Source organism: Ipomoea triloba, chromosome 11, assembly GCF_003576645.1.
Source record: "Ipomoea triloba cultivar NCNSP0323 chromosome 11, ASM357664v1".
Taxonomy (NCBI): domain Eukaryota; kingdom Viridiplantae; phylum Streptophyta; class Magnoliopsida; order Solanales; family Convolvulaceae; genus Ipomoea; species Ipomoea triloba.
The window spans coordinates 24413494-24440586 of NC_044926.1; the positions used below are offsets into that span (position 1 = coordinate 24413494).

The window sequence follows — 27093 nt, forward strand, 5'->3', positions numbered from 1 at the left end:
GCTATAAACATATAACATAGGGGGAAAAAGTGCCATTTTCCCTAATATAAATATGTGTTATATAATAAAATTTATTTATTTAAATATATATTTAATGATAGATAAAATTATAATTAATTATATATATACATTTATATAATACATTATATTTATTAAACATAAATACTAAATAAATTGCAAATGATATTTTTGGTATTTGCAATACAAAAGCTATTCCCAAGAGCATGGAAATAGCTAATACCAAGGGGGTCCCTATGAATGGCTATTCCCTTTGCAAAGGTAATAGTTCATTCCTAGGAATACTATTCCAATGATAATATGTCTAAAACAAATGATGAAATAGGTCTATTCTAAGGAATGTCATTTCAGTCCTGATCTATTCCATGAACCAATCCTCAATTTTTTTAAAATTCAAAGTGTTCTTGTAGACAAATCCTTTTTGCATATTCTCTAAGTTTTTATAAACAATTGACGAAGTTTCTAATGAAAGAATTTGTTCAACACAAAAATTTCTTAACATTTGCATTGTTCAAATTCTAGCTAAATGCCTCAGAGGAATATATCCCATGTAACAGATTTTTCACAAACAATAAAGCTTTGTATATTCTAATGCTCAAAGAACTTTAGCGCCATAATATCTTGGTTTGTAGTTTAAAGCAACGTATCTCAAATGAACAAGAGCGGCAAGCACATTTAGTACCTCATATCAATTGGAAAATCCATATTCAATGTTTACTACTCTTAGCAGTTTGAGGTGTGAAAATAGACATTTATCGATATGAAAGTAAAAACCAGTAGAGTAATCAAAACCAAGGTGCAGTGTAAGGAATGAGATTTGTGAAAGCTATCCCTCAACATAGTTGTGTCTACAAACATAATAACTGCATAAGGCTGATGGTGGCCTGGCCATATTTCACAAAACTAATTCCCCAGCACCAAAATTATCTGTACAAACACACTTCACTTCACTTAAAAAACAAAACAGATTTCTGAGACTTTAAATGAATAAATTCATTCTATTCCCATGGTAGCTGCATCATATCCATCAGATTTCTGAGAATGAAGCCCCCCCGGCAGAGACCATTTCATCTAGATCACCACTATATATGCACATTCAAAATTTGTCATACAGGTCTTCCAACAATTTCTCCTTAGGTTGTATTTCCAAAAAGGGAAAGCAATAAGCTTAATTGATCCATTTTTCTATAATTTGAGACAAAAAATAAACAGTTAAATGCATGTGCTCATACAACATACCTGCCTGCTGCTATTCATTCATCACTGATCTCTTCCTCCTCAAACCACTTACCATAATTTTCAAGTCTGGAAACAATAAATTCAGTAAAAACAAAACCAAAAAAAAAAAAAAAAAAAGGTGAACACCGTTAGATAGATAAGGAAATATGAGATAGAAGTGAGAGAAAAAGAGATGAGATAGATGATTATCCATTGCAACCATCAGCCATCAAAAATTAAAGTAGCATGAAGATCGAAGTAGAGGAAGTTAGACTAGTACAGTGTTAAAACTACTTCATGGATGACAAGGAAAATTAATCAACCATGAATTCAAGTAGCAACCATGAAATGTGAAATGGTGAGAGAGAGATATAACAGAAATAAATAATCTGATGCGTTCTTTGGAAAGTCATACCATTGATACTAGTGTTAAAACTTCATGGATGGCAAGGAAAATAAATCTTAAGCTAGCTTACTTGCAAGTATAGTACGTTTTGAGCAGAAAAACATTATCGTATCATATCGATCATTGAAAGAAAGATTGGTAGCAAATAGGCTTACCATAAGGCTTACTTGCAGAGTTGCAGGTATGTCCACATTACTTAAGAAGAGCGAGCAAAAGATTACAACTACTGCTATATATTCAACAAAAAGGTTAGAAGAAATCTGCTTGTAGAGAGATTTATAAATGATGAGGATTTTTGGGCTCAAGAGCAGCTAATAGTCAAACTGCAATGCACATTCTAATTTTGTCTTCCCATCCCATCCAACAACTTCCCATTCCTATATATACACTTCCAAAAAATGAAACCAATAATATGCTTAATTCATTTTTCTTAGCTTAATTGTTACAAAAACACCAACATAAACAGCTATAAGTGAATATATATTCTCTAAATTTCTATAAACAACGTACCAAGTTTCTAATAAAACAATTTGTTCAACACAAAAATCCCTTAACCAACTATAACAATTAATCTCTAAAGAATAATTACTCCTATTAAATAGCAATTGAGGTGTAGTTGGTTAGTTGTGCTTAGAATCGATTTTTCATTTTACGCTTCTTTATAAATTCACTATATTGAATTGAATTGTATAACAACAAAATAATCTATAATAAATTGCTTAAAGCATTATTATAGTCTTAAGAAATGAGTGAAATGGCATCATCCATCAGATCTCTAATCATCCCAGAAGCAGAAACCAAAATATATAACAGAGTAGCCACCTCTCTCTTCCTCCTCATCACATTCTTTCTCAGATCAGATGTTTACTCTTTCAGGCTGGAAACAGTGAATTAAGTTTAAAATTGGTGAACAGACAGCAGGTAGATAGATAAGGAAATATATAGACAAAAATGAGAGACAACAGATGACTATTCCTTCTAGATAAACAAGTAGAATGAGATGTGAAATGGTCAGAGATATATTTTCGGGAACGAACAAGTCAGAAGTGAATCACGATATGATAGTAGTTTAACTGAATCAATGCTAGTGTGGTGATATTCACAAAACCACTCGAAATCTCTTGCATTTATGTATTGCTAAACCTTTGAGATCCCTATCTGATCTGATCAGAAACATATATATTTTTGTACACCACGCCCGCCCCGAATCTAAACAGATTATATATCCATCCATCAACTTACTAGTGATATATAGATTGAGCTTCAATTCCCATATATACTAAATTCTTAATTGTCCATTAAAATTAAAACACCCACAATTCCCATATATACTAAATTCTTAATTGTCCATTAAAATTAAAACACCGAATTATACAGTTGCGATTAAACTCAGGGTGCATGAATGGTGAACAAACCACTTATAAGTAAAGAGACATTCATATATAAAGCAGATTGAGAAAAATGAGAGAAAAATAAATTGATTGATTATTCATTGCATTGCAGTGCAGCTATATATATTGCAACCATCATATCTACAAACTAATTCCCCACCACCAAAATCTCTACAAACAAACAAACTTAAGAAACGAACAATACAGATTTCTGAGAACGAATTGCCATCAGAGACCATTTCAGCTCACCGCTATGCACATTTAAAATTTGTCATTTCTTCCAACAATTCCTCCGGGCCTTCCTATCTATATTTTCAAAAAGGGAAACCAATAAGCTTAATTCATCAATTTTTCTTTAATTTCATACAAAAAATTAACAGCAGTTATATGTGCTCATACAACATACCTACATACTGCTATTCATTCATCTCTTTCTTCCTCCTCAAACCACTTACCATAATTTTCAAGTCTGAAAACAATAAATTCAGTAAAAAGAAAAGGAGAACACACAATAGTTAGATGGGTAAGGAAATATGAGATAGAGAAAAATGAGATGAATAGTGTGAGAAAACAGATCAGCCATAAAAAATTCAAGTAGCATATATGAAGTGCATGTTAAATGGTGAGAGAGATATCAGAGGGATAGAGAGAGACCCTAATATTCTCGGAACGAACAAGGAGGGCATCATTTCCATAGTTGTTGCTTTGCTCTTCTTGAATTCACTTTGCAGAAGCCACAAGGGAATACCGACATTTGCTTATCTGAATCAATACTAGTGTGGTGATATCGGCAAAACCACGAGGGATTTCTTTCAACCTAGAACAGTCAATTATTTCCAAGCATTCAAGCATAGGGAAATGGTCACCCCCAATATTCCAATTTTCGAGAGTTTTACTTTTAATTACCAACCTCTTCAATCGATTGAACCCTCCATCACATGTCTCTCACTCTAGGCCTTCACAAGCATCTATCAATTTTAGAACCTCCAAATTAGGCAACATACTAATACCGCTTAGCTCACTCCACTGCAGACAACACTTCAAGAAGCTGAGCTTCTTAAGATTTGGTAAACTAGTTGCCCATGAGATGTTACACATAACAAGGTTGAGATCCCTGCACCTTTTGATTCTTAGTTTCTCAAGCTGTTCCAAGTACACAAAATTTATAAAAACAATCTGGACCAATACCATAGTGTCCACCACAATCAACCCCCAATATTTTAAAATTCGGAATCATTGTAAACAGATCCTTTGTACATAACATAGAATCCAACCAAGATATAGTCTCCAAGTTTTTATGAACAACCGACGGAGTTTCTAATGAACAAATTCTTCCAATGCAAAAATTCCTTAATATTGGCATTTTCCAAATTCTAGATGGCTCATCAGAGGAATACAATATAGCATGATCCCCACTAACAATAAAAGTTTGCATATTATTCCAATACTTAAAGAGGTTTAAATCACAACGCCCATTTGTATACAAAGCTAAGTATCTCAAATGAACAAGTTTTTCAAACACATATAGATGTATATCTCCTTTCCAAAATCTATCTCTCATGTCCACTACTCTTAGTAGTTTCAAGCAGTGTGAAAATTGACGTTGCACCCTTACATACCAAAAATAGTGAATATTATGAGTTAAGTGAAAGGAATGAGATTTGTGAAAGTACTCATCTTCAAACCTGAATATTTCATCATATAAAAATGTTGCTGATGTGTGACTTATCCAACGACAAGGTTTTTGAATTTCATTGACATTCAAGAGATTTTCAAGTTTAGCTTCTCTCAAGCACAAATCTCGCAACAGATCATGAATCCTTATTTTCTTCATTTCCCCATTGTAGCTATGTTTGCTAACTATAACAAGATTTCTATCAACAAGATCTTCCAAGCATTTCATAGCCACTTTTTCCAAATCCACATGCCTCACCGTGCTCAAAAATCCTTCTGCCGCCCACAACCTAACCAACATCTTCACAGATATCTCATAGTCTTCTTCAAAAATTCCAAAATATAGAAAACAAACTTTTAAGTGGTGTGGCAATTGGTTGTAACTCAAATATAATATTCTTGAACATGCTTCATTAGAATCACCAATTACACTTTTTGCAACATTCTTCCACTTTTCCTCCTCTTTTGTCTTGGAGAGAAGACTAGCTACTATAGTAATAGCTAGAGGTAATCCTTTACATTTTTTCACTATGTCTCTACCAATTTGCTCAAACACCAGAGGGAATTCAATTTTACCAAAGACTTTGCAGTAGAGATTCCAACTTTCATTAGCATCTAAGAAAGGCATGTTAAGAGGAGAGTTACCTGAGCTAGCATATTCTGCTACCTCTTTGAGTCGAGAGGTCAATAGTATACGACTTCCATTATTATCATCTGGAAGGCATCTTTGCACATTATCCCAAGCAGTAGTGCTCCATATATCATCCATCACTATCAAATATCTCTGGTCCTTCAAGTGTTTACGCAGGCGTTTAGCCAATTGGTCTTGGCCATCTCTTGATGCTGTTGCAGTAACACAACTAAGAAGACATCGGAGCATTTGTTCTAGGTTATACTCTTGAGATACAGTAACCCATGCTCGCTTGTCGAAATAAGAAGTAATTGATGGATGTTGATAAAGTTTGTGTGCTAGAGTGGTCTTGCCTATTCCTCCCATGCCAACAATTGAAACAACTTGTCTCCCCTTAGTTGTTTGTTGCGTGAGCAGCTGATCCAATATGTTCTTGAACAACTTGTCACATCCGACCATTCCACCGTCAAACTTTGAAGCGTTTTTGGAAAAGTGTACTAGGTCATGCAGGTATTTTTTATGAGTTTGAATCCTAATCAACTCATTCTTGTGGTAATCAGTCTGTTTTTGTGCTTCTATGAAAATTTGATGAAGCCTGAGCAGGCAAGCTGTTATATGAAGAAGACTATCCTTTGCTAGATAAAAGGTAGTCAACTCCATCTCAATCCATTCTTGGGCTTTGATGGAGAAATACCTTTCATAATCTCTCATCTCTCCCCATAAACTTTTCATGGCTACCCTCGCCGCATCATCATTGCCAATCTCAAGAATGTGTTGCAGCAAGCCAAGATTTTGACTGAAAGAGACCATCTTCTCTTTGAGCCGATGCTGCTGCTGCTGATACGCCTTCTTCAATGATGACGTTTCTTCGTCCAAACCCATCTCAAAAATCTGAGCATTAACAAGTTGTTGCAGCAAGCCAAGATTTTCATTACCATCCCTGATCTGGTAACCAATCTGTTTTTGTGCTTCATTGAAGATTTGATGAAGCCTGAGCAAGCAAGCTGTTATACGAAGGCTGTCCTTTGCTAGATAAATGGCACTCAACTCCATCTCAATCCTTTCTTCCAATTTGAACGATGCATCTCTGATCTTTGCCTCTAAATCTTTCATCACTCTCGCATCATAGGGGATCTCAGATTTGTCAAGACTTTGTTGCAGCAAGCCCAGATTTTGATGGAGAGAAACTATCTTTTGTTTCACTTCACCCACCTCCTTGAGCTGAGAATTCAACAGTGTAGTATCCCAAGCAAGCTGCTGCTTTCCATAATCCCTGGGGAAGCAAGCCTTTATACGAAGACGCTTTGATGACTCTTCTTTCTCTGTGATCTGAGCCTCAAGAATTTGTTGCAGCAAGCCAACATTTTCATTGCCAAGTCTGATCTGTGCCTCTAAATCTTCAAGAGGGAAGCGTGGTTGTGATTGCAAGAAATGTAGAGAAAGTGTTTCCATAAGCGAAGTTACAGCAGCGTAAGCCATTTTGCTTCTCTCTCTGCAAGAGGAAGAAATGAATGCTTAGAATGAACAGACACTATTGTTGGTTGTCAAAAGAAAATGGGAAAAGTAGAAGAAAAACATTTAATTGTTTTTAGTAAAGGTGCGTTAGTGGAAGACAAGCAGACATTGTTTTAGACTGTTAGTAAAGCTGCGTTAGTGGTAAAGCTGCATTAGTGGAGAACTTTTGCATTATTATAATTTTGTTTGTCAATGTTGTTGTAACTTTATTATTATATTATTACTATATATATTTATTGAATGTAATTATCAATCACAATCCCTACCATATTTAGTATTTCTTTTATATTACTTGTCAAACACCTACTGGCATAATTCTGCAAAGTGGATTCAAGATGAGATGAGCAATAATGCAACAACTATGGAAATGCCCTGCCCTGCCCTCCTTGTTCAATCCAAACAGATTAATTAGGGCCTCTGTCCATTTCACATTTCAACTTTTGATGGAGAGTAGGGGAACTTGTACGAAGACAATTAAACCTGAAGGCTGAAGCCCTCGTCATTTAACTAACATAGCATGGATTATGATGGCAGATTTGAGAAAGGCAGACGGACCAACCTTATGGCTCATTTTTTGTTTTCAAGTGACAAGAAAAACGTGTAGCTAGCCAATTGCTGAATACTAGGTAAATTTTATTTTGTGATCGTACTCCCCAAATTGAGAATTTCTGGAGCCCATTTGATTCATGAAAACAAGAAGAAATTAAATTTAAATATCATCATAAATTTATTTCAAATACTGATTTTATTGTTGGTCCGTGGGAAACAAGTTCTTAAGAATAATTATTAATAAAACTCAAATATTCATTCATAATAAACATATGTGTTTTATAAATATACATAGAATTGTTTGGCAATCAATGGTTAGCGGTTATCGAATAGCGGATTGTATTAGCGGGTTTGACCAATAGATTTTATTAGCGATTTGTAAAAAAAAAAAAAAAAAGTATTTGGTAAAATTAACTGTTTAAGTTAGCAATTAACACATAAAATGAGACTCATTGGGAAGAGAACTAAAGATGCAAGAACGTATAACCTACCTACAGTCTCAGAGGTTGTAGCCTTTATTGTCGGTGATCTATCCAAACATGGGTGAGTGTGATATCTTGGTAGATTCTAATTAAATCAGGTATTTTGATAAGGATAAGTGAATTGAATCATTCGTACTTGCCATCGCAATATCCTCTTTTATTTTTATATGGAGAAGATGGATATATGGAGGATATTCAATTTGCTGGACAACAAGCCAACAATCACTTATGGGAGTGATCGCCTCGCCTTGACGAGGCGAGGCTAGTGGTGAAGACCGATCAATGATCGGAGAAGAAACGGCGTCAGGAAGAGAGGCCGAAAATTTTCGCAGAAGACTGTCGCAAAATTTCTCACATCGCCCCCGCGTTATCATAGCCAATCTCTAAAGATTCTTCAAGACTTTCTTGCAGGAAGTGAAGATTTTCATCGAGAGAAACCATCTCTTGATTGTTATCAAGAGGCAAGCGTGGTTGTGATTGCAAGAAATGTAGAGAAAGTGTTTCCATAAGCAAAGTTACAGCATCGTAAGCCATTTTCGTCTCTCTCTTTGTGGTAAGGTGATGATGATCAGAGCAGAAGAGATGAAAGATATGATACAATTTAGATAGGGAATTCTTTCGTCAACGCCGGTAAAGTCTTGACAGTTGGAATGAGTGGTCCAGTGTTATTTCTCCATGCCAAAATCTACCTATCTACTTATACAATAATACTCTCTCCGTCCCATTTTATGTATCTGGTTCAGTTAGAGAGGCTTAACTGAAGTTATTTTTAATTCAATTTTTCATAATATTAAGTTTAGTATTAATATACAAAATTTATATATTTAGAAACTACACTAAAAGTACTATTAAACACAAAAAATCCAATTTAAAAATAAGTAAAAAATAATAAAGAAAATAAATGAAAAAGAAAAAGTTAGTTTGACCCATAAATAGTAAGTAGGACAGATAAAATGAGATAGATGGAGTATCAAATATTAATAAAGTCAAAAGGAAATAAATAAAACACTTAGGCTTGGGGTGGCCTCAGCTTGAGGTAGCCTAGGCATTGTGTGCTACACACGAGGGCGCAGTCAAAGAGGATCCAATTGCGCACTGCCCTTTCCTATTCTCATGAGGGCGGTTAGGGAAAGCCTTAATACAAATTAGCTCATTATTATCTTGTTAAGACATCATTCAACCAATCCATTCACTTGTAATCATCTTATAACACACATTAGTACAAAATTTGTCTTTGTGGCACATTACTTATCATTTCCATTATATTATCCATATCATTATCTATTTATCACTATTGGAAACCAACTATTTTTTTACCACCCAAAAGTGGTCAGAAATACTTTTATAGAAATGCTGTGATGTGAAACTGGAAAGGCTCGATTTCATTTGCTGACTGATATATTAAGTGGACAAGCCAACATGAAAAAGGAGATGGTTTAGCTATTGAAAGAAGTGATTGTATTTGAATGTATTTTTATTTCGAATAAATTTTTATTTTTTTAAAAATACTTTGGATGGTAGCTCTACATAGAACCGTCGTCTAAAGTTTTTTTTAACAAAAAAAAAAAAAACACTTTAGACAGCGGTTATTTTGCGAAACCTTCGTCTAAAGTTTTCTTTTTAACAAAAAAAAAAAAAACACTTTAGACAGCGGTTATTTTGCGAAACCTTCGTCTAAAGTTTTCTTTTTAACAAAAAAAAAAAAAAACTTTAGACGGCAATTATTTCGCGGAACCGCCGTCTAAAGTTTTTATATACGGCATGTATGTATAGATTATACGGCGGTTTTTAACTGCCGTATATAAGTAACATACACGGCGGTTCTAAGAACCATCGTGCATGTAAAGTATTGATTTACTAAGTCGTCTATTTACACGACGCTTATATAACCATCATCTATGTGCACAAATAACTGTCGTAGTAGACCATTTTTGTAGTAGTGAAATGGCCTAAGTTCGGTAAATAACACTTTTTCTAAACATCTAAACAATTTAGATGTTCCTAAAAAGCCTGTATTTCCGACCACCTAAGAAGGTGGTCGGTAATAACGACCACCTTTTTAGACTCATCGAAAAGAACGACGAGCCTAACAATCCGTTGGATCCGAATTTTCCATTTACCATTGATTTTCCATTTACCATTGTACTCATTTTTTATGGAACAAAAAGAAAATGCGTAAACATCAGTGGAGGTCCCCGACTTTGATAGCACCGTCACTTTTAATTCTCAATTTTTAAATCAACCACTTTTAGTCCTCCGACTTTGATAACACCGCCACTTTTAATCCTCAACTTTTAAATCAACCACTTTTAGTACTCTTACTTTTTGTTTATAGTCACCTATGGTCCTTCCTTTACTAACATTAGTGTGTGTGTAATATATATATATACACCCTTTTATATAATTGTAAACTGTAAACCAAAATTCAATATATAATTATATTGAATTTTATAAACTAATTATATAATTATATAATTATATTAGTTTTCAATCTATACTATAAACTAATACACTAATTATAATATACGGAGTATAAACTATAAACTAACACTATAATTATAATATATAGCAAACTGTAAACTAATACACTAATTAATAATATATATATATATATATATATATATATATATATATATATATATATATATAATCAAGTTCAAAACATTAGTAAATTATATAAATGATTTGTTATTAACTTATGGATTAACACTTATTTATTAGTTATTATTGTGTTTAAAAAATTACAAATACATTACTATATGTTTAAATTATCCAGATTATTTTAGTATACACTTACTACATTTTTATATTAATTTTTATTTAAATTTAAAAATTTTAAAATTTGGCAGGCACCCGCCAAGGCCCGCGGGCATAAGGCGGGGCGGGCTGCCCCTACTTAGGCCCGCTTTTTAGCCCGACCCGCCACAAAGGCGGGCTTTGGCGGGGCGGGACCCGCCAGCCCGCATTGACAGCTTTAGATAAAATGCATGCATTGATAATAATTAATAGTGTACTGTGGACTCTAGTCTATAGTATAATGATTGTAAACTCTTAATGTGGGACAATGATAATGAGGCAAATTATACCGTGCACCACAGTGCACACATCAATGTGCACCACGTACGTAAACGACGTCGTTTTGAGCATGGTAAACTAATCGTCCCTTTTTTTGGAAATCACGTTTCCCGTTTCGGACGGTCTGTGTATTTATGTTAATATTCTGTGTATTCTAGGTAATCGTCCTGTATATATATTTTAAGCAATCATTCAGTGTATTCTAGGCAACCGTTCTGTGTATTCATGTTAGTAACACATGTTGTGATGTGTTTGTGCATTCAAATGTTTAGGAGAATGAGTTCTGTGTATTTTGTGTCAATATTCTGTGTATTCATGTTATTAACACATGTTGTGATGTGTTTGTGCATTCGAATGTTAGGAGGATGGGTTCTGTGTATTTTGTGTCAATATTCTGTGTATTCTGGGCAAACATTCTGTGTATTCTAGGCAAACGTTCTGTGTATTTTAGATAATAATTATGTGTATTATAGATAATGAATTCCCTGAAGTCGTTCGCGTCCGCGTCTACTAACATCAAACGACGTTGTTTTGGACTAGGGTGCACATTGCTATGTGCACCGTGGTGCACGATATAACGATTGTGATAATGACTTAACGAGTAATGACAAAGACTCTTCACATACCAATAACCCAGTTTAATTGTTTTGGGCTTTGGGCTTGAGAATGAGTTTTTTTGAGTTTATTTATATACCAATAACTTTTCAAGACTAGAAAACTACCATGGTATATTTATATATATAAAAAAAATACATTACCAGCAATCTTTCACAATTTGAGTTTATTTTGACTAAAAATACACCAATACAATAATAGTACACTAACAATATATTAATATTCGTAAAAATAAACCCTTTGGACCCATTTGATGCTACATGCCAATATTGTCTAGAAATTGTAAGTGCACACAAAATCTCAAGTTAATGTCCAAATTAAGAATGATATGACAATTTTCAAGCCCACTTAGCCAAGAGTGACATGCACCCTGCACCCAAAAGTAGAGAAACATTAGCTCCCAATTGAAGCTTTCCATTGTTTTGCATCCTAGGGTTCATGAAATCTGCTGCCAGCAAGTCCACCAGAGCCATATAGATCAAGATCCCTGCTGATGCTGAGTTCAATATCCCCTCCACGATCAGAGCCGTCGGGCTATTCTCGTCATATACGTTTGTTATCCCTAATCCGATCGCGATTCCAATTGGCGTCGTGAGCGAGAAGAAGAACGCCATAAGTGCCACTGCACGAGTTTTGAACTTTGCCTATAATGAAATAAGAAATAATAATGTTATTGCATTATTCATCTCGTATCACCTCGGAAAGTCTTACATTTCTAAGAATCAAAGACAAACATATCACATATTGCTAAACATCACACACACACACACACACGCATAATAAGAGTTAATACCATCGAGGGCCCTCCGAGTGTAAAGATTTTACCACGTTTAGTCCTAAATAATTAAACTTTCAAATTAACCACTCGTGATCTTTCAACTATCAAATTTTAACTCCTCATGGTCCCCTTTCAGAACGACCATTAAATTTTGAAAGTCGAAGGACCATGGGTGGTAAACTTGGACTACGGATGGTAATAATTTGAAAGTCGAAAGACCACAAGTGGTCAGTTTGAAAGTTTAGGACTAAATGTGACAAAATCACTATACTTTGAGGATCCCATATGACATTAACTCAATATACAGAGTAATAAATATGCAGTATAGTTATCAAGTTAAACTTTTAGTTGAGACAAAACACGTCATTCAATTTGGTATCTGAACTAACCCCATGTAAGAGGTCATGGGTTTAGACTGTCCCGACTATAAAAAATATTTTATTTATCATGGACAAATTGAGCGAAAAATCACAAATTTTTTATATGTAAAATATGAAGGAAAAAGTTATGATATTTTATTTAAAGCCATTGACTTATCATCAAATTATAAGATTTCTGACTATCAACTTTGATTTGATAAACTTCACAAATAGTATACCAAACTTAGAAAACCAAATTAAAAGGATTTGGTTGACCTGACCGACGACGCAGTTGTTGACTATATAATGCATGCGTATATGATAATGCACTTAATGGGCACTTACCACTGGCGAATACTAGCCGATTTTTTTTAGTCAAATGTAACTGCTGGGCTGATTATGATATTGGATAGGAACTAACATCAAATCTTGAATACATATCTATTCACATGAAATGATATAGAAGATCAAAGGGAAAATTGTATTTTTTATCTTCTAATTATACTCGTGGTACAGACTTAGTCTTTGAGTTATATACGTGAATACTTTTTTTTTTTTGAGAATATATACGTGAGTATTTTTAATCCTTAAGTTATGTATAGAGTGGTGGTTTAAGTCTTTGAATGATCAAATTAGTCACTTTATTAAGTCACAAATTAGTGATAGAAATAGCTATCGAGGGACTAAAATTGTCACTTCATGCATAACTTAAAAGTTAAATATAGTTATACATATAATTCAAGGACTAAATTTATACGTATAACTGAAGAACTAGAAATACAAATTCTATTTCCATATATTATTGCGATTCGTATTTGTCTATTGCAAACCAGAGAAAGAGTGTGATCTATGCTAAAATAAAAATTTAGTGATAAATATGCAGAACTTTTGGTATATCATTTAAGAGAAGAGAGCATCACTTTGAGTAATATTTGATTAAATTACAAAAAAAGGAAGTATTAACTAATTCATTTTCGAATAATTAGTTTTTAACCTCAGTGCTAGAAGCCTAGAATGCATTTTAATGCATTGCTCTTACCAGCCTAATCTAGTCAATAATAATTACTTTAATTGTCACTATTTTACTTGTCTAGCTTTCCCTAGCTATATATAGTATACGTCCTATCGAATCTATATTTTCTTTTACTATTCTAGATAAACAATAGGGATAGCAAGTTGGCAATAGGACAAGATAGGGTGGGGAGTATACTCCCCGTCCTGCAACCCCTCCCTGCTTCCCGTCTTCATTGAAATTTTAAAAAAAAATTCTCATTCTCATTCATCGAGAATTTTTTAAGATTGAAAATTCTTATCACTATCAACTATATAGTCAAACAAAAAGTTTATTACAATTTTTAATATATAAGAAAAAAATTGTTTCAAAAAAAAATATATATAAGAAAAAATTTAAAAGAAAATATTAAATATTTAATTTAAACTACCAAATTTAAATATTAATTTAGTACTCAATAAAAGCTTTTAATTTTTCATAACTTCATCAATATATAAATTTTTATATAATTTTTGAAAAATTAAAGTACCGAGGACGAGCGAGGCAGGGGAGGCTATCTCCATCCCTATTCCCATTTTTGTTCCCATTCACCAAATTTTCATATCCGTTCCTGTTGGAGCCCGGATTGGGATCCCTACTAAGTACGGGGAGAAATAGTCCGGATTGGAAAACCCTACTCAACAAGGATCGGAGTAAGATTAAATCAAATTTTCTTTTATCATACTTTTTAATCACCTATAAAAAAAATCTACAAATTCTAAACACTAAACATTTTGCAATTGGTATCGTCATAAGATCAGACTTGATACGATTTGTACTTTTAACTTAATTTTTTTTTTTTTGTAAATTTAATTATATATGTATTATGTGTATACCTGAGCAATGCAACCACCAAGTCCCATGCCCTCAAAGAATTGATGAAAAGTCAAAGCAGCAACCAAAGGCCTAATTGTTTGTGGACTTTCTGAAGCTCCCACAGCTATTCCAATTATGACAGAGTGAACTATGATCCCCAATTCCAATACCTGCATGCATGTAATACGCCAACGCACAATTATTATTTTTAATATATCTATAATACATTATTGAATTGGTCAACAAAAATGTTATTTTCAATACAGACATTATGCATATATACCATTATCTGAGAATGAGACATCTTTAATTGTTTTACCCAAACTGCCAAATTCCTTTCAAAAAATATTTACAAATATTTTGAAATTTTCTTCCATTATATATATATTGAAAGACTTGAGCGTAACAACGGTTTATATGGTCTGTTTATATCATAAAATGAAATAAGGAATCTTTTTTTAACACTATACATTTTCTTTGTAATGACTAAAATATGACAAATTTTTACATTTTAAGAAAGAGACATAAGAAAGAGATGTATGTATTAGAAAATTTGGTATATATACAATACACATAAGTACTTGTATGAATATGGAGTATATTCTTATAGAAAAATACTACTATAAGTACTCTTATATGTACTTATATATATTTTTACTTTCTACGGGCATGACACACTTAGCTTGGCATATTCATCCAAGAAATATATTAATTAGTTATAATATTTTTTCTTTTAATTTCTCTTAGAATAAAATCATAATATATGTGGGCAACCTCAATTGTTTTTGTCAAACTATTGACTTGATAACAATAAAATTACAAGTTCGACTCAACGAAAGCAGCCTAGGCTTTGTTGGTTTGAGTCGGTCAGCAATGACAATTTAGTTTGATTTATTTTCTTGTGATTTTTTGCTGGGTAGCATAACAAAATTGAGTTTATCTAATGCACAACCTAAAGTAGTGACGGCGTGTTTTCCTTTTCATTCAAAAAAATTGAACCAAAATAAGATAAATGTACAATTTTTTTCTTTTCTTTTCTTCTTGCAATAAAATCAAAATATGTGTGGGGCAACCTTTAAGTATGCTAGTCAAATTGTTGACTTGACAAGAATGTTACAAGTCCAACCCTATCGGGAGCGGTCCATTGGCCTAGACCCTAGACCTTCTCAATTTGAGCCGGTCGACTCGCTATGACAACCTAGTCTGATTTTTTTCTTTATAATCGTTTATCAACTAGACTCACAAAGTTGAGTTTACTCACTGCACAACCTAAAGTACTAATTATGACCTATGCTTTCTCTCTTTACTAAAAAAAAATAAAAAAAATGAACGAAGATTCCATATGTGATTTTCATTGTTAAAATAATCCCATCTAGCTGTGATAAAGATGTCAAGTACCTGGGAAATAACTCGATGTCTAAGAAGCTCCGACGAAGAATCAACCTCAGCAGAGGTCACGTGCGCATGCACGTGACCGTGAGCATGAACGTGAAGTGCAGCTTCTTCGTTCTCAACGGACGGAGTGCCGCCGTGGTTGTCATCGTTGCTATTAATTTTTCCGGCACCAGCGCCGGCGGCGGACTTGCTAGAAAAGTAGGAAGTGGCACATGTGTCGACGATCAGCGTAGCTATAGCCGCAACCATCGCGACAAATCCGCTAAACGGAAACTTCCCCCACGGGTTCTCTTTCAGGCACGGCGACGTCAAGCTCTCAAACGCGTCGGGGAGCACGTGGATGAACCCGGTGGAAAGAATAACGCCGGCGGCGAACGCCTTGATTATAAAAAACAAGTTTCTCTCCGGGCTGAGCGCCGGAACGGCGGATTTTCCGAGCACCGGAAAGGAAACGCCGATGGCGCTGGCAACTAGGATTGACGCTATGGCTCCCAGCTTGTACTTGAGAGCTAAACTCTTATCCCTGTCTTCTTCATCGGATTCGCAGGTGCATTCTCCTCGGACCATTGTCGGAAACAGAGTTAACATAAGCAAACCAACTGAAGCAATAATCACAACATGGTTCGCCACTTTGGTTCTTGTTTTCTTCATGGTTTCGTATGTAATATAATTCAATGGTTTATGAATTTGTAGAGGAGAAGGAAGAAAGATAGAAACTTGAAAGGGGTATATAGCAGTAGAGTGGAGCTATGAAGGAATTGAGTTGGATCAAAACAAGAGAAAAATGAGCTAGCAACAAGTTAGTTGCCAGATTATATATATATATGCTGTTTGTACACATTTTTAAGTATACAGTATTTAAAAAAAGAAAAAATTATAAATGATCTTCTAATGAAAATTAATATTTGTTAATATTTGTCCTTGACCTTGTGCTTGAATGACATTATTGTATGACTTTCTATTTCTGATTGAGGACAAGAAACAACACTCTTTCTTCTTTATTTTTTTGGTGTAACCTAAGATTTTTACCTTCCAATACAATGAATAATTCCTAACTGAATTGTAGGTACCACTAATTAGGTCGAGATGAATTGTATGCACTTCTATTAAATCGAAACACATGCAGTAACTAATCTAGCTTCTTGCTGAATTGTAGGTACTTCTATTGATGAGACAGCTGGCCTGGAGAAAATTACTCCATACTCAAAGCCAATGATCAAACCCTTAACCTTTAATTTGGTTAAGAATGGATGAAATAACACTCTAGTACAGTATTAATAAAGTCCAAGTTAAACATATCAAGCCAACCCTTCAATTTTTGCTCTAGGCTTGATATAATTTGAGAATTCTATGTTAGCTACGTTTGTATTCAATTCTTCCACATACATTTTAATTTTTTCCGTTTCATCAATAAAGTTATTGTTCGCTCTGTTTTCACTATGAATAATGGTTCATCGTGTTCCTAACTTCTGCCATTGTAAATTGGCATTAGTAGTTATAAAAGCTTCACTGCTTTCATCTCGATATATGTTATGGCAATTTAATTGTAACAGAATGAAAATATATATTATATTAAAATAGAATAAAAAATTCCAAGTCAAAATCAATACGTCGAATTTATTCTAACTTAATTTAAATCTTCTATTTACTTTAATATTTTTTTATTGTAGAGATTTTTGAATATTATTTTTATTTTTTTTTTCAATTTTAGCTCAATAAATTTAAAATTGAAATAATTTCATTTGATTTAATTTGAATTTAGATATATATATATTTTTTAATTGTAAATTTTATTTTCCTTATGCATTTTGAATTTTAATTCAAAGTAATCCATTTGATTCAAATTTATGTAAATATTTTGTAATGAAGATATTTTTTTATATAGATATTTTTTCATTATTTATTTTGAATTTCAACTAAGAAAATTCAAAATTGAAATAATTGGGGGGGGGGTTCAAATTTAGATATATTATTTTAATTCTATATTTAAATTACAATAATTGAATTTCTTTTTTTTTTCCTATCTTTTCATGCGTATAAAAAGAAACTTTGTTGGAAAATAAAAACAAAATAAATCAAACAGAATCTCATTAGTCATTACTATGTGCTATATTATATTGCTATATATAGAAAATATTATTATTGCCATATATAGCCATATAATGATGGAAAACAATATAGCAATCTAATGATGAAAAATAACACTGCAAATAGAAATAAGATTGCATTTGATTTGTTTTGCTCTTATTTTGGAACAAAGTCTCGGTTTATGCACATGAAAAGATTTTTTAAAAAAACAACAACTATTTCAATTACCGTATTTTAAATATAGAATTAATACATATATAATTTTTTTTAAAAAAATTAAAAATACATATCTAAATTTGAATCAAATGAAATTATTTCATTTTTAAATTATTTGAATTGAAATTCAAATCAAATAAAAAAATATCTATAATATTAAATTAAATAGAAGATTTCAATTCTATCCAATTAGAATAAATTCAATATTTTCAGTTGATTTCTTTTATTTTAATAGATATATATTTTCATTTTATATGAATTTTGTTACCATTAAATTAATATGATTAAATGATATATTATTACTTAATCTCTCTTAAAACAAATAATAATATATTATGTTTAAAATGATCCTCATTTGCTTCATTTGATCAATTAGGCACAAATTCTCTTGGTTAAGCACCAAAAAAAAAATCAATTTTGTATGTGTTTAGGGAGAAAATTGAGTCAAGTGGATTATTTGAGGGAAAAAAAGCAAGCAAATGTTACGAACCCAATAGTTATTTAGTGAGTCTAAAAGCGATTTTTTCAATGGTCTTGATCATGTGGGAAAACCAAGGCAAACGTGGAGCAAAAGAACAAGGGTTGTAATTCCTGCTCAACAACTGTTATTTGATATTTTGATCATATCCCACTGAAGAAATGTTCAAACTAAGTGATTCTTGCAATATTAGAAACATACTTAAATTAAAGGGATACAACATTTATGAAAACAAGCGAGTCAAATTCTAAATTAGGAAGGTCATAGAACACAAGAAAAATGAAAGGTAGTGTGCATAGCTTACCCACCAGTTCTTATATCGTGGACCGCGGTCCACAATGCATTGTGGACCGTGGTCCCAAAACGACGTCGTTTTAGTAAGTAGGAGACGTAGCCCGTAATTAACACTACAGTTCATCTCAAAAGATACTGCCTTACATTTTTTTTGATATTATCGAATGAAACTGCAGTTATATCGAAACGTAACTGTAGTTGTGTTGAAATGTAACTGCAGTGTATATGAACTGATACTGAATAACAGTTTCACATTTGTGTTTTATATTATTGAATGAAACTGTAGTTATATCGAAATGTAACTATAGTTATGTTGAAATGTAATTGCAGTGTATATGAATTGATACTGAATAACAGTACATTTGTGTTTTTATATTATCGAATGAAACTGTAGTTATATCAAAATGTAACTGTAGTTGTGTTGAAATGTAAATGCAGTTGTGTTGAAATGTAACTGAAGTTGTGTTAAAATGTAAATGTAGTATATATGAACTGAAAGTGAGTGGCGCAAATTCATCCATCTGTTTTCATTAATCAAAACGACGTCGTTTTGATGCGCGGTCCACAATGCAGTGTGGACCACGGTCCACGATATAGTTTGCGCTTACCCACGCCACCAAGATAAAATGCCCTCCTAGATAGGATTTTTCAACTAATTTTGTTGGCATGGCCATGCGCGCAGTCATGCTTGTGATTGTGTGCACTAGCTATACTCTACTCTATATTTAAGTCAATTTTAGGTTATTTTGAGTGAGATTCGAATCCTAGATAGTCAAAGTTCATTAATTAAATTAACTCTTTAACATATATTAGTATTAGATTTCATCTTATTAACAATTTCCAAGCTTGTAATCAAAGATATCAACATCAAATTTGATGTTCTTCATCTGCTTTCAATAGATAAGAATTTCCTTATTTTCATTTAATCTTGTGTCATGCTTATCTTTTCCATTTATGCTTTTGCTTTGTTTATGCTAATTATGTGTGAGCAATTCCATTTAGGACATTGATTATAATTGTTTAATCTATCTACTCTATTTGTGATTACTTTATAAAGCGACAGAAAACCAAGTTTGGATTCTTAATGTTTCTGAAGGATTTGTGATATTATCTTGTTGATGTATAGTGCACAACATTCATTGGTTTGCCTAGGAGGAAATTCAATCACAATGAGAGTTGAATTGAATTTCCAAGCCACTCCCTTTACAAACTCTATTTACAACTGCCAGAGTTATGTGTCCAAGCTACTCATATATCAACGTCAAGAAGTAGTTCTTTAGTTAATACTGTAGTCTTTATATAATCTGAGAGTTATGCGTCCAATTAAGCTATTTGTTAGTGGCAGTTGAGTTGGACAAATAGTTTTTTAAGAAAAGTTTTGTGTGCCAAGGACCTTGTAGTCCAGTGGCATCAAACTTTTCCTTTTATACGGGAGGTGGTGGGGAGGTGGTGGGTTTGAGCCTCAGTGCAGTCAATACTGACTCTTGTGCTTCAATAGGTTGAGAAAGTAATATTCTTCAAAAAAAAAAAAAAAGAAAAGTTTTGTAACAATGCTGGCTATATATAACTTCCTCTTTCTTTATTTATATATCTGGTTCTTCCATATACTTTTTTTTTTTTCCATTTCATCAATGAAGTTTTTGCTCGCTCTACTTTCAATATGAAAGTTTCATTTCCCTCCTTACATCTACCATCGTAAAATCGATCTCTCCAAAGATGTTTACACAATGTATTTTTATTAGTTTATTCAGGAGTGTAACTAGGACCACTTATGAATTAATTAGTTAACAAAAATATTTGATAAAATATGTAGTAAATTATTTTTTTCATCAAACTAACAAAATTCTATACATACGGGTTTGAGTTTAACTTAATGATGAATAACACTTTTTTAAAATAAAAGCGTAATAGATTTACGTTCCAATTCACCTACTCTATTCTGGTCAAAAGTCATATTTTATATTTTAAAAAATGTAATCCAAACTTGATAGACATGTTTTTCTAAGTCAAAATTGTCTCATAATGTAGGCATAGTTGATCTGCAATCATGGAGTGAAGAAATATTGGTACACGATATACAAGTAAAGGGAATATAGTTCCATTATATAATACTCTAACTATCTTCTATATCATAATACTTAACGTTTTTTTATTTAATTAATATTTTTAAACTCATGATAGGATTGACTATTTCATGATGTACGAAGAATTAATATAAAATTTTAATAGATACTGCATTGTAATAGAGTTAGTAGTATTCAAAAAAAAATATAGAATTTTAATATATTGCTACTTCAGAAGGGAATATTACAATGTAAGTTCAAGAGAGAGAAAATGACATTTTTTTTTCATATTATAAATTGTTCAAGACAACTTTTTTTTTCCTTAATTTCTTTGATAATAAAACTCCTTAAATTTTTCAATCAAGTTCGCCCATTGAAATAAAACTTTTAATATAATATTTAAATATTTAAATTTTATTCACTAATACTAAATTAAATAATCTTCAAAAAAATATTAAATTAAATAATTTAATTTTTTAAATTATAAATTTTCAAACTCAAACATATATAATTGTGTTATTAATTAAAGAGGAAACCAACTTGGTTGGCACGAGTGGATATGCACTCTCAATCTTTAAAGAGGTCGAGTGTTCAAACCCCCTGTCATATAGAAAAACTAATTTGGCCATGACTTTGTCCCATCAAAATTAATTAGTCTCTATATGGAACAGTCCGGGGTGAATGAAATTACACTTAGGGTCCTAAAAAAAATAAATTAATGAGGGCATAGAAGGGAGAGAAGTTCAAGGAAGAAATTAAATTAAGATCATATATAGTGTAAACAGACCTAGAGCAGCTATAATACAAGGATGTCGACATAACTAATCATATTCTAAACATAACATTTTATTAAGGAAACAAATATTTAATAATGCTTTAAGCAGATTTTGTGGTATCGTTATCGATTTAATAAGAACCAAATGTAGCTGGCACTGGCACTGGCACATATCGATACCATATATGCATGTATTTGACATTTCCTTCTTAGCCCTGCCTTAGTCTATACTAAATTAAACTCGTGTGGAGTACTTCAACCAATACCAAAAGTTAAAAGATCTTGTTTTTCAGTTAACTATTAGCCAGCTGATATACCATGGACCACGGTCCACCTTATTGGTTCACTTTGTAAGGTGGACTTTAGTTCTAAACGACATTGAATTGTATATTTTTAGTATTAGAATTGTAAACTTTCAGAATGTAAATTGTATTTTTAAGTCAAAACACATAACAGCCGTAGAAGGGAATTTCTGAATACAAGACTATACTAAATTTTAAAAAGATTAAGTTGTGTATTTTTAGTATTGAAATTGTAAACTTCTAGAATATAAATTGTGTTTTTAAGTCAAAACACATAACAACCGTAGAAGTGCACATTGTGTGTTCGTAGTATTCAAATTGTGAGTTTTTAACAGGTAAATTGTGAACATTTAATATGTAAATTGTGTATTTACGCCGTTTTGGACCTGTTGGAAAAATAGCATAAAATGACAATTTAAGTGGCTATTTTGTGGTACAATATATGTGGCTCCACTCCCGATTTGAGTCGGGTCAAAGTGGATTTGGGTTCTTCGTAGTTAGACGAAGAGATTGATATATTGTATGCTTAAAACACGGATAATAGGTGAATGAGAAATTAGTTCTTAAAGTTGACTCATTTGAGTTAAAAAAAATGAAGAAAATAGCTTTTGTCCCACATTAGTCTGAAAAGTGAGTTTGCACCACTATTTATATAAAATTTTTTATAAAACTTATTAAATTGTGTAACATAAAAGTTCTCTCGTGTGCAGGGGAGGGGCGCGAAAATGCGGGCCTCATGGCCTTGGCCGCTACAACATAACAAGATTTTTTGCCTTGTAAGACTTGTAGAATTTTAGGCAATGTGATTCCCACAAACCTTAGAAAATATGACAGATTGTCAGATTCAAAGGATTGAAGTTAACGCAATTTAAAATAAAAAAAAAACAAAAAAAAAAAAACTATACACTATAATAATAATATATTTGTTAGAGAGATACATGGGAAGTTGAGAGATTAACTCCTAGCCTAAATTTGTTGAGTTTGAATATGTGGTTAACATCCTTTGTTCTTCTATATAAATAATCTAAATAAATACAATTACATATTTTCACGTACAGTTATCTCTTGTTAACACACACCTATATCTATATAAAAAATGTATTATTATTATTATTATTATTATTACTTTATATATACAAAAGGGTATTTTTGGTATTATAGTATAAAAGCTATTCCGAAATACTTGGGAATAGTTAATACTAGGGGGTCCTCTAGGAATGGCTATTCCCCCTACAAAGGAAATAACTCATTTTCGGGAATGCTATTCCTAGGAGCAGAACGACAAACCAAACAGTGGAATAGGTCTATTCCCGAGAATGGTATTCCATTCCCGAGCTATTCCACGAACCAATCACGTAGTAAAGGTAATAGGATTCCACAGGCTGAAACTAATCATGCTCGTATCAAGCAGGGTTTCAAAAAGTCTTGTTAAATTGAAAACGATTCACGATATCTCATTTACACCCTATTAGTAATTATTTTTTTAATAAATATATATAGCATCATGTCTTACTTTAATTTCCTAAACACTTTTTGAATTACCACATTTGGACCATCGTGCAATAAAATATGCTACTCCGTATTAAACAAATATTTTTACACTGGTCAAATGTTACGGCAATCATTGTGTGGACCACGATTGAAAAATATATAAAGTAACGTTATTCTAACTCATAAAATACATTATTATAACACATAAAATATATTATTCTAACTCATAAAATATATTATCATATCTCATAAATTTCATTATTCTAGCTAACACATAAAAGTACATTATGCATTATTCTAACACATAAAATACATTATTCTAACGCATAAAATACATTACTCTAAATACATAAAATACATTATGTTACGCCTAAAATTTCATTATTCTAACACATATAAAGTACATTATTTTAACTCATAAAATATATTATTTTACTCCAGAATATTCATTATTCTAACACGTGCAGAGTAAGATATTTTTTTTCCTTTTTCTTTTAACATCAAAATAATGTCATTTTAAATTGTGGTTCACATAATTGTGTGAACCATGATACACAATAATTTGCCGTGTTACGGGAATGTTAACCAAGCCACTTTAGTCAGATTTTTACTTCCTCCCCAATCAAGTTGACCAACCACACTTGAAATAAGATTCTTCTTTCTTTAAATAAAAATCTTCAATATCATTTGAAAAGATTATTACTTCGATTACTAATTGCTAGCTAGATGAAGCCAATTTTAGTGGACTAATGAAAATTGTAACGATGAACTATATATAGGGGCACCGGTATGTTAATATATATGGTTGAATATGCTGAGCATTAGCTCATAAAGAAATTTAACACACTAATAACATTATTAATTACAAGAGATTTAAAATGTCCACACAAGAAAATATATAGCAAGGACTCTTAATGCAGTTCTTATATCGTGGACCGCGGTCCCAAAACGACGTCGTTTTAGTAAGTGGGAGATGAAGCCCCGTAATTGACACTACAGTTCATACAAAAGATACTGCCTTACATTTGTTTTGATATTATCGAATGAAACTGTAGTTATATCAAAAAGTAATTGTAGTTGTGTTGAAAAGAAAGTGCAGTGTATATGAAAAGATACTGAATAACAGTTTCACATTTGTATTTGATATTATAGAATGAAACTGTAGTTATATCAAAATGTAACTATAGTTGTGTTGAAATGTAACTGCAGTGTATATGAACAGATACTGAATAACAGTTTCACTTTTGTGTTTTTATATTATCGAATGAAACTGTAGTTATATCAAAAAGTAACTGCAGTTGTGTTGAAATGTAACTGCAGTATATATGAAAAGAAAGTGCAGTATATATGAAAAGAAAGTGAGTGGCGCGAATTCATCCGTCTGTTTTCATTAATCAAAACGACGTTGTTTTGGGACCGCGGTCCACAATGCATTGTGGACCACTGTCCACGATATAATTTGCGCTCTTAATGAGTTCCCTTATTTATTCGGGCATGATCTCCTCTTCTTGATTTTTGCCTCAAAACTTAAATACGTTCACATAGAATGATAACAAATCACAAAATTTCCTAGTATACAAATACATGTTGACCAATCATCTATTAGCTTATGCATGCACTAACAATCTCTCTTTTTGACTTTTTTGGCAAATTTTGAATTCAAACAATTTATTTAAAAAAAAAATCAAAGAATAATATAGAGAATTCAAATCATAACCAAAGTACTTTCATACTTTTTGAGTACTACTGACTCTATTACAATGTAGTATCTGTTCATAACTACTTTCTCAACTTAATGAAGCACAAAGAGCCTAATGAAGCATAAAGAGTATTACAATGTAGTATCTGTTCATAGCTACTTTCTCAACCTAATGAAGTACAAAGAGTCAACCAGTAGCCTCCACTAACCCACTCCCATCATCCATGTAGTAGTATTAACTGAGATATCGGATGCCACTAGACCACAAGATCCTTGGCAAGTACCTTCATACTTAATTAATTAATTATTTCTTCAGTTTGGTTCTTCTCCTTGCTAACCTTAGACCTCTCACCATTGCTTCATACTTAGCTTCATTGTTTGTAGGTAGGAAGTCAAAGCTAAGAGAATAATAAGCCTTAAACCCATCATGAGAGATCAAGACTATACCTCCTTCATATTGTCTTACACTTGTAGCTACATCGATATACATTTCTCACAATTCTCAGAAATTTTTATTAGGGACTTGAGGCATCCGAGCTGTACACTCTACAATAAAGTCAGGTAGAACTTGAACTTTGATGATATGTTACGTTTTGGCTTATAGTCTATGCCATAATAATGACTTAATTAAAAACAAAGAAAACTTCATTACCTTCCCGAAGCCATTGCATTGAGTTCCTTAATTGAGACTAATGCTAGTGGTTGAATTGTTAGGACATTCACTTAGCTTCTAATTGTATGCACTAATCCATACAATGTAATTTCAAGCATAATGTATCGTGATTCAACATTATTATATTCAATGTCTTACTAACATAGTAGATCGGAGTCTTATATCCTTCCTAGCTACTTTCTTATCAAGATAGAACTAACTGTCATGTCGGTCACACCAAAATATAAATAGGATAACTCTTTGAGCTCTAGTTTAAAGAACATGGGTTGGGTTCATCAAATACTTGTTGACATTCTTCTATCCATTCAAAAGTAGTCTTCTTCTTCAATAGTTGGCAAAAAAAAAAAAAAAAGATGTGGACCAATCTGGTAGTTAAACCAAGAATCTGCTAAGTGTAGCTAACCAACCATTCAATCTCTAAATGTCCTTGAGATTCTTTGGAGGCTACATCTCAAATACACGACGACTTTGGTTTAGAGGAATTTGCTTCTATCCTCATTCCTCATCTCAATTAATCAGCATGTACCTAAGGAATTTACTCCCTTTCATAGATAGCAATGCACATTTTTTTCAAGTTCAACTTTAATTAATGTGTACCTCTCTATAATTAGGATTTTTCCATTGCATGTGTACTTGCTTTCTTACTGAGAAAGCACTTGAATGCGTTTATAAAACTGAGAAACTCACGGCCGGCTATATCATCAACTAGAACGTTAATTCTAGGTAAGGTATGAGGGTCCATGGGACGATTAATCCATGCCCATTCTCTAAATATGGCCTTTAGGAGCTAGAACAACATTAGCCAATCAAAAACAAATTGCTCTTTCATTATTTGATCTAAAATTTCATAGGTATTTTTTTTTTTAAATCTAGTGGAGCAATATTATTAAGATTTACCTTACTTTCTATATGACAAGAAATTAATATCATACCTTACCATTGTTATATCATGGACTAAGGTTCATCTTGCATTGTAGATTGATCCTAGTCCAAAAATTATGTATTTGCAATTAACATATTACCTGCATTCAGTTAATAAAT

General features: G+C 32.3%; 2 protein-coding genes and 1 long non-coding RNA gene across 5 annotated transcripts; all 3 read right to left on the reverse strand.

The window, feature by feature from the left end:
• Positions 1-800: 800 nt before the first annotated feature.
• Positions 801-1289, reverse strand: LOC115995621. The gene is made up of 2 exons (XR_004093541.1): positions 1258-1289; positions 801-1150 (listed from the first exon to the last, which is right to left on the reverse strand). It is a non-coding gene; the product is annotated as an uncharacterized LOC115995621 (long non-coding RNA).
• Positions 1290-3094: 1805 nt separating this feature from the next.
• On the reverse strand, positions 3095-6858 carry LOC115995755 (putative disease resistance protein At1g59780). 3 transcript variants are annotated; one of them, XM_031234883.1, is made up of 3 exons: positions 5353-6858; positions 3440-3502; positions 3095-3339 (listed from the first exon to the last, which is right to left on the reverse strand). In XM_031234883.1, the coding sequence occupies exons 1-2, from the start codon at positions 6815-6817 to the stop codon at positions 3450-3452; spliced, it is 1518 nt and encodes a 505-aa protein (XP_031090743.1). In that variant the 5' UTR covers positions 6818-6858; the 3' UTR covers positions 3095-3339; positions 3440-3449. The 3 variants fall into 3 exon arrangements, 2 of the variants coding, with proteins under 2 accessions (XP_031090743.1, XP_031090745.1); XR_004093561.1 differs by having other exon boundaries at positions 3105-3339; positions 3688-6858; XM_031234885.1 differs by lacking the exons at positions 3095-3339; positions 3440-3502 and adding an exon at positions 5201-5243.
• Positions 6859-11725: 4867 nt separating this feature from the next.
• LOC115997094 (zinc transporter 8-like) lies at positions 11726-16713 on the reverse strand. The gene is made up of 3 exons (XM_031236572.1): positions 15977-16713; positions 14599-14748; positions 11726-12218 (listed from the first exon to the last, which is right to left on the reverse strand). Exons 1-3 carry the CDS (start codon positions 16622-16624, stop codon positions 11913-11915), a joined length of 1104 nt encoding a protein of 367 aa, XP_031092432.1. The 5' UTR covers positions 16625-16713; the 3' UTR covers positions 11726-11912.
• Positions 16714-27093: the final 10380 nt, after the last annotated feature.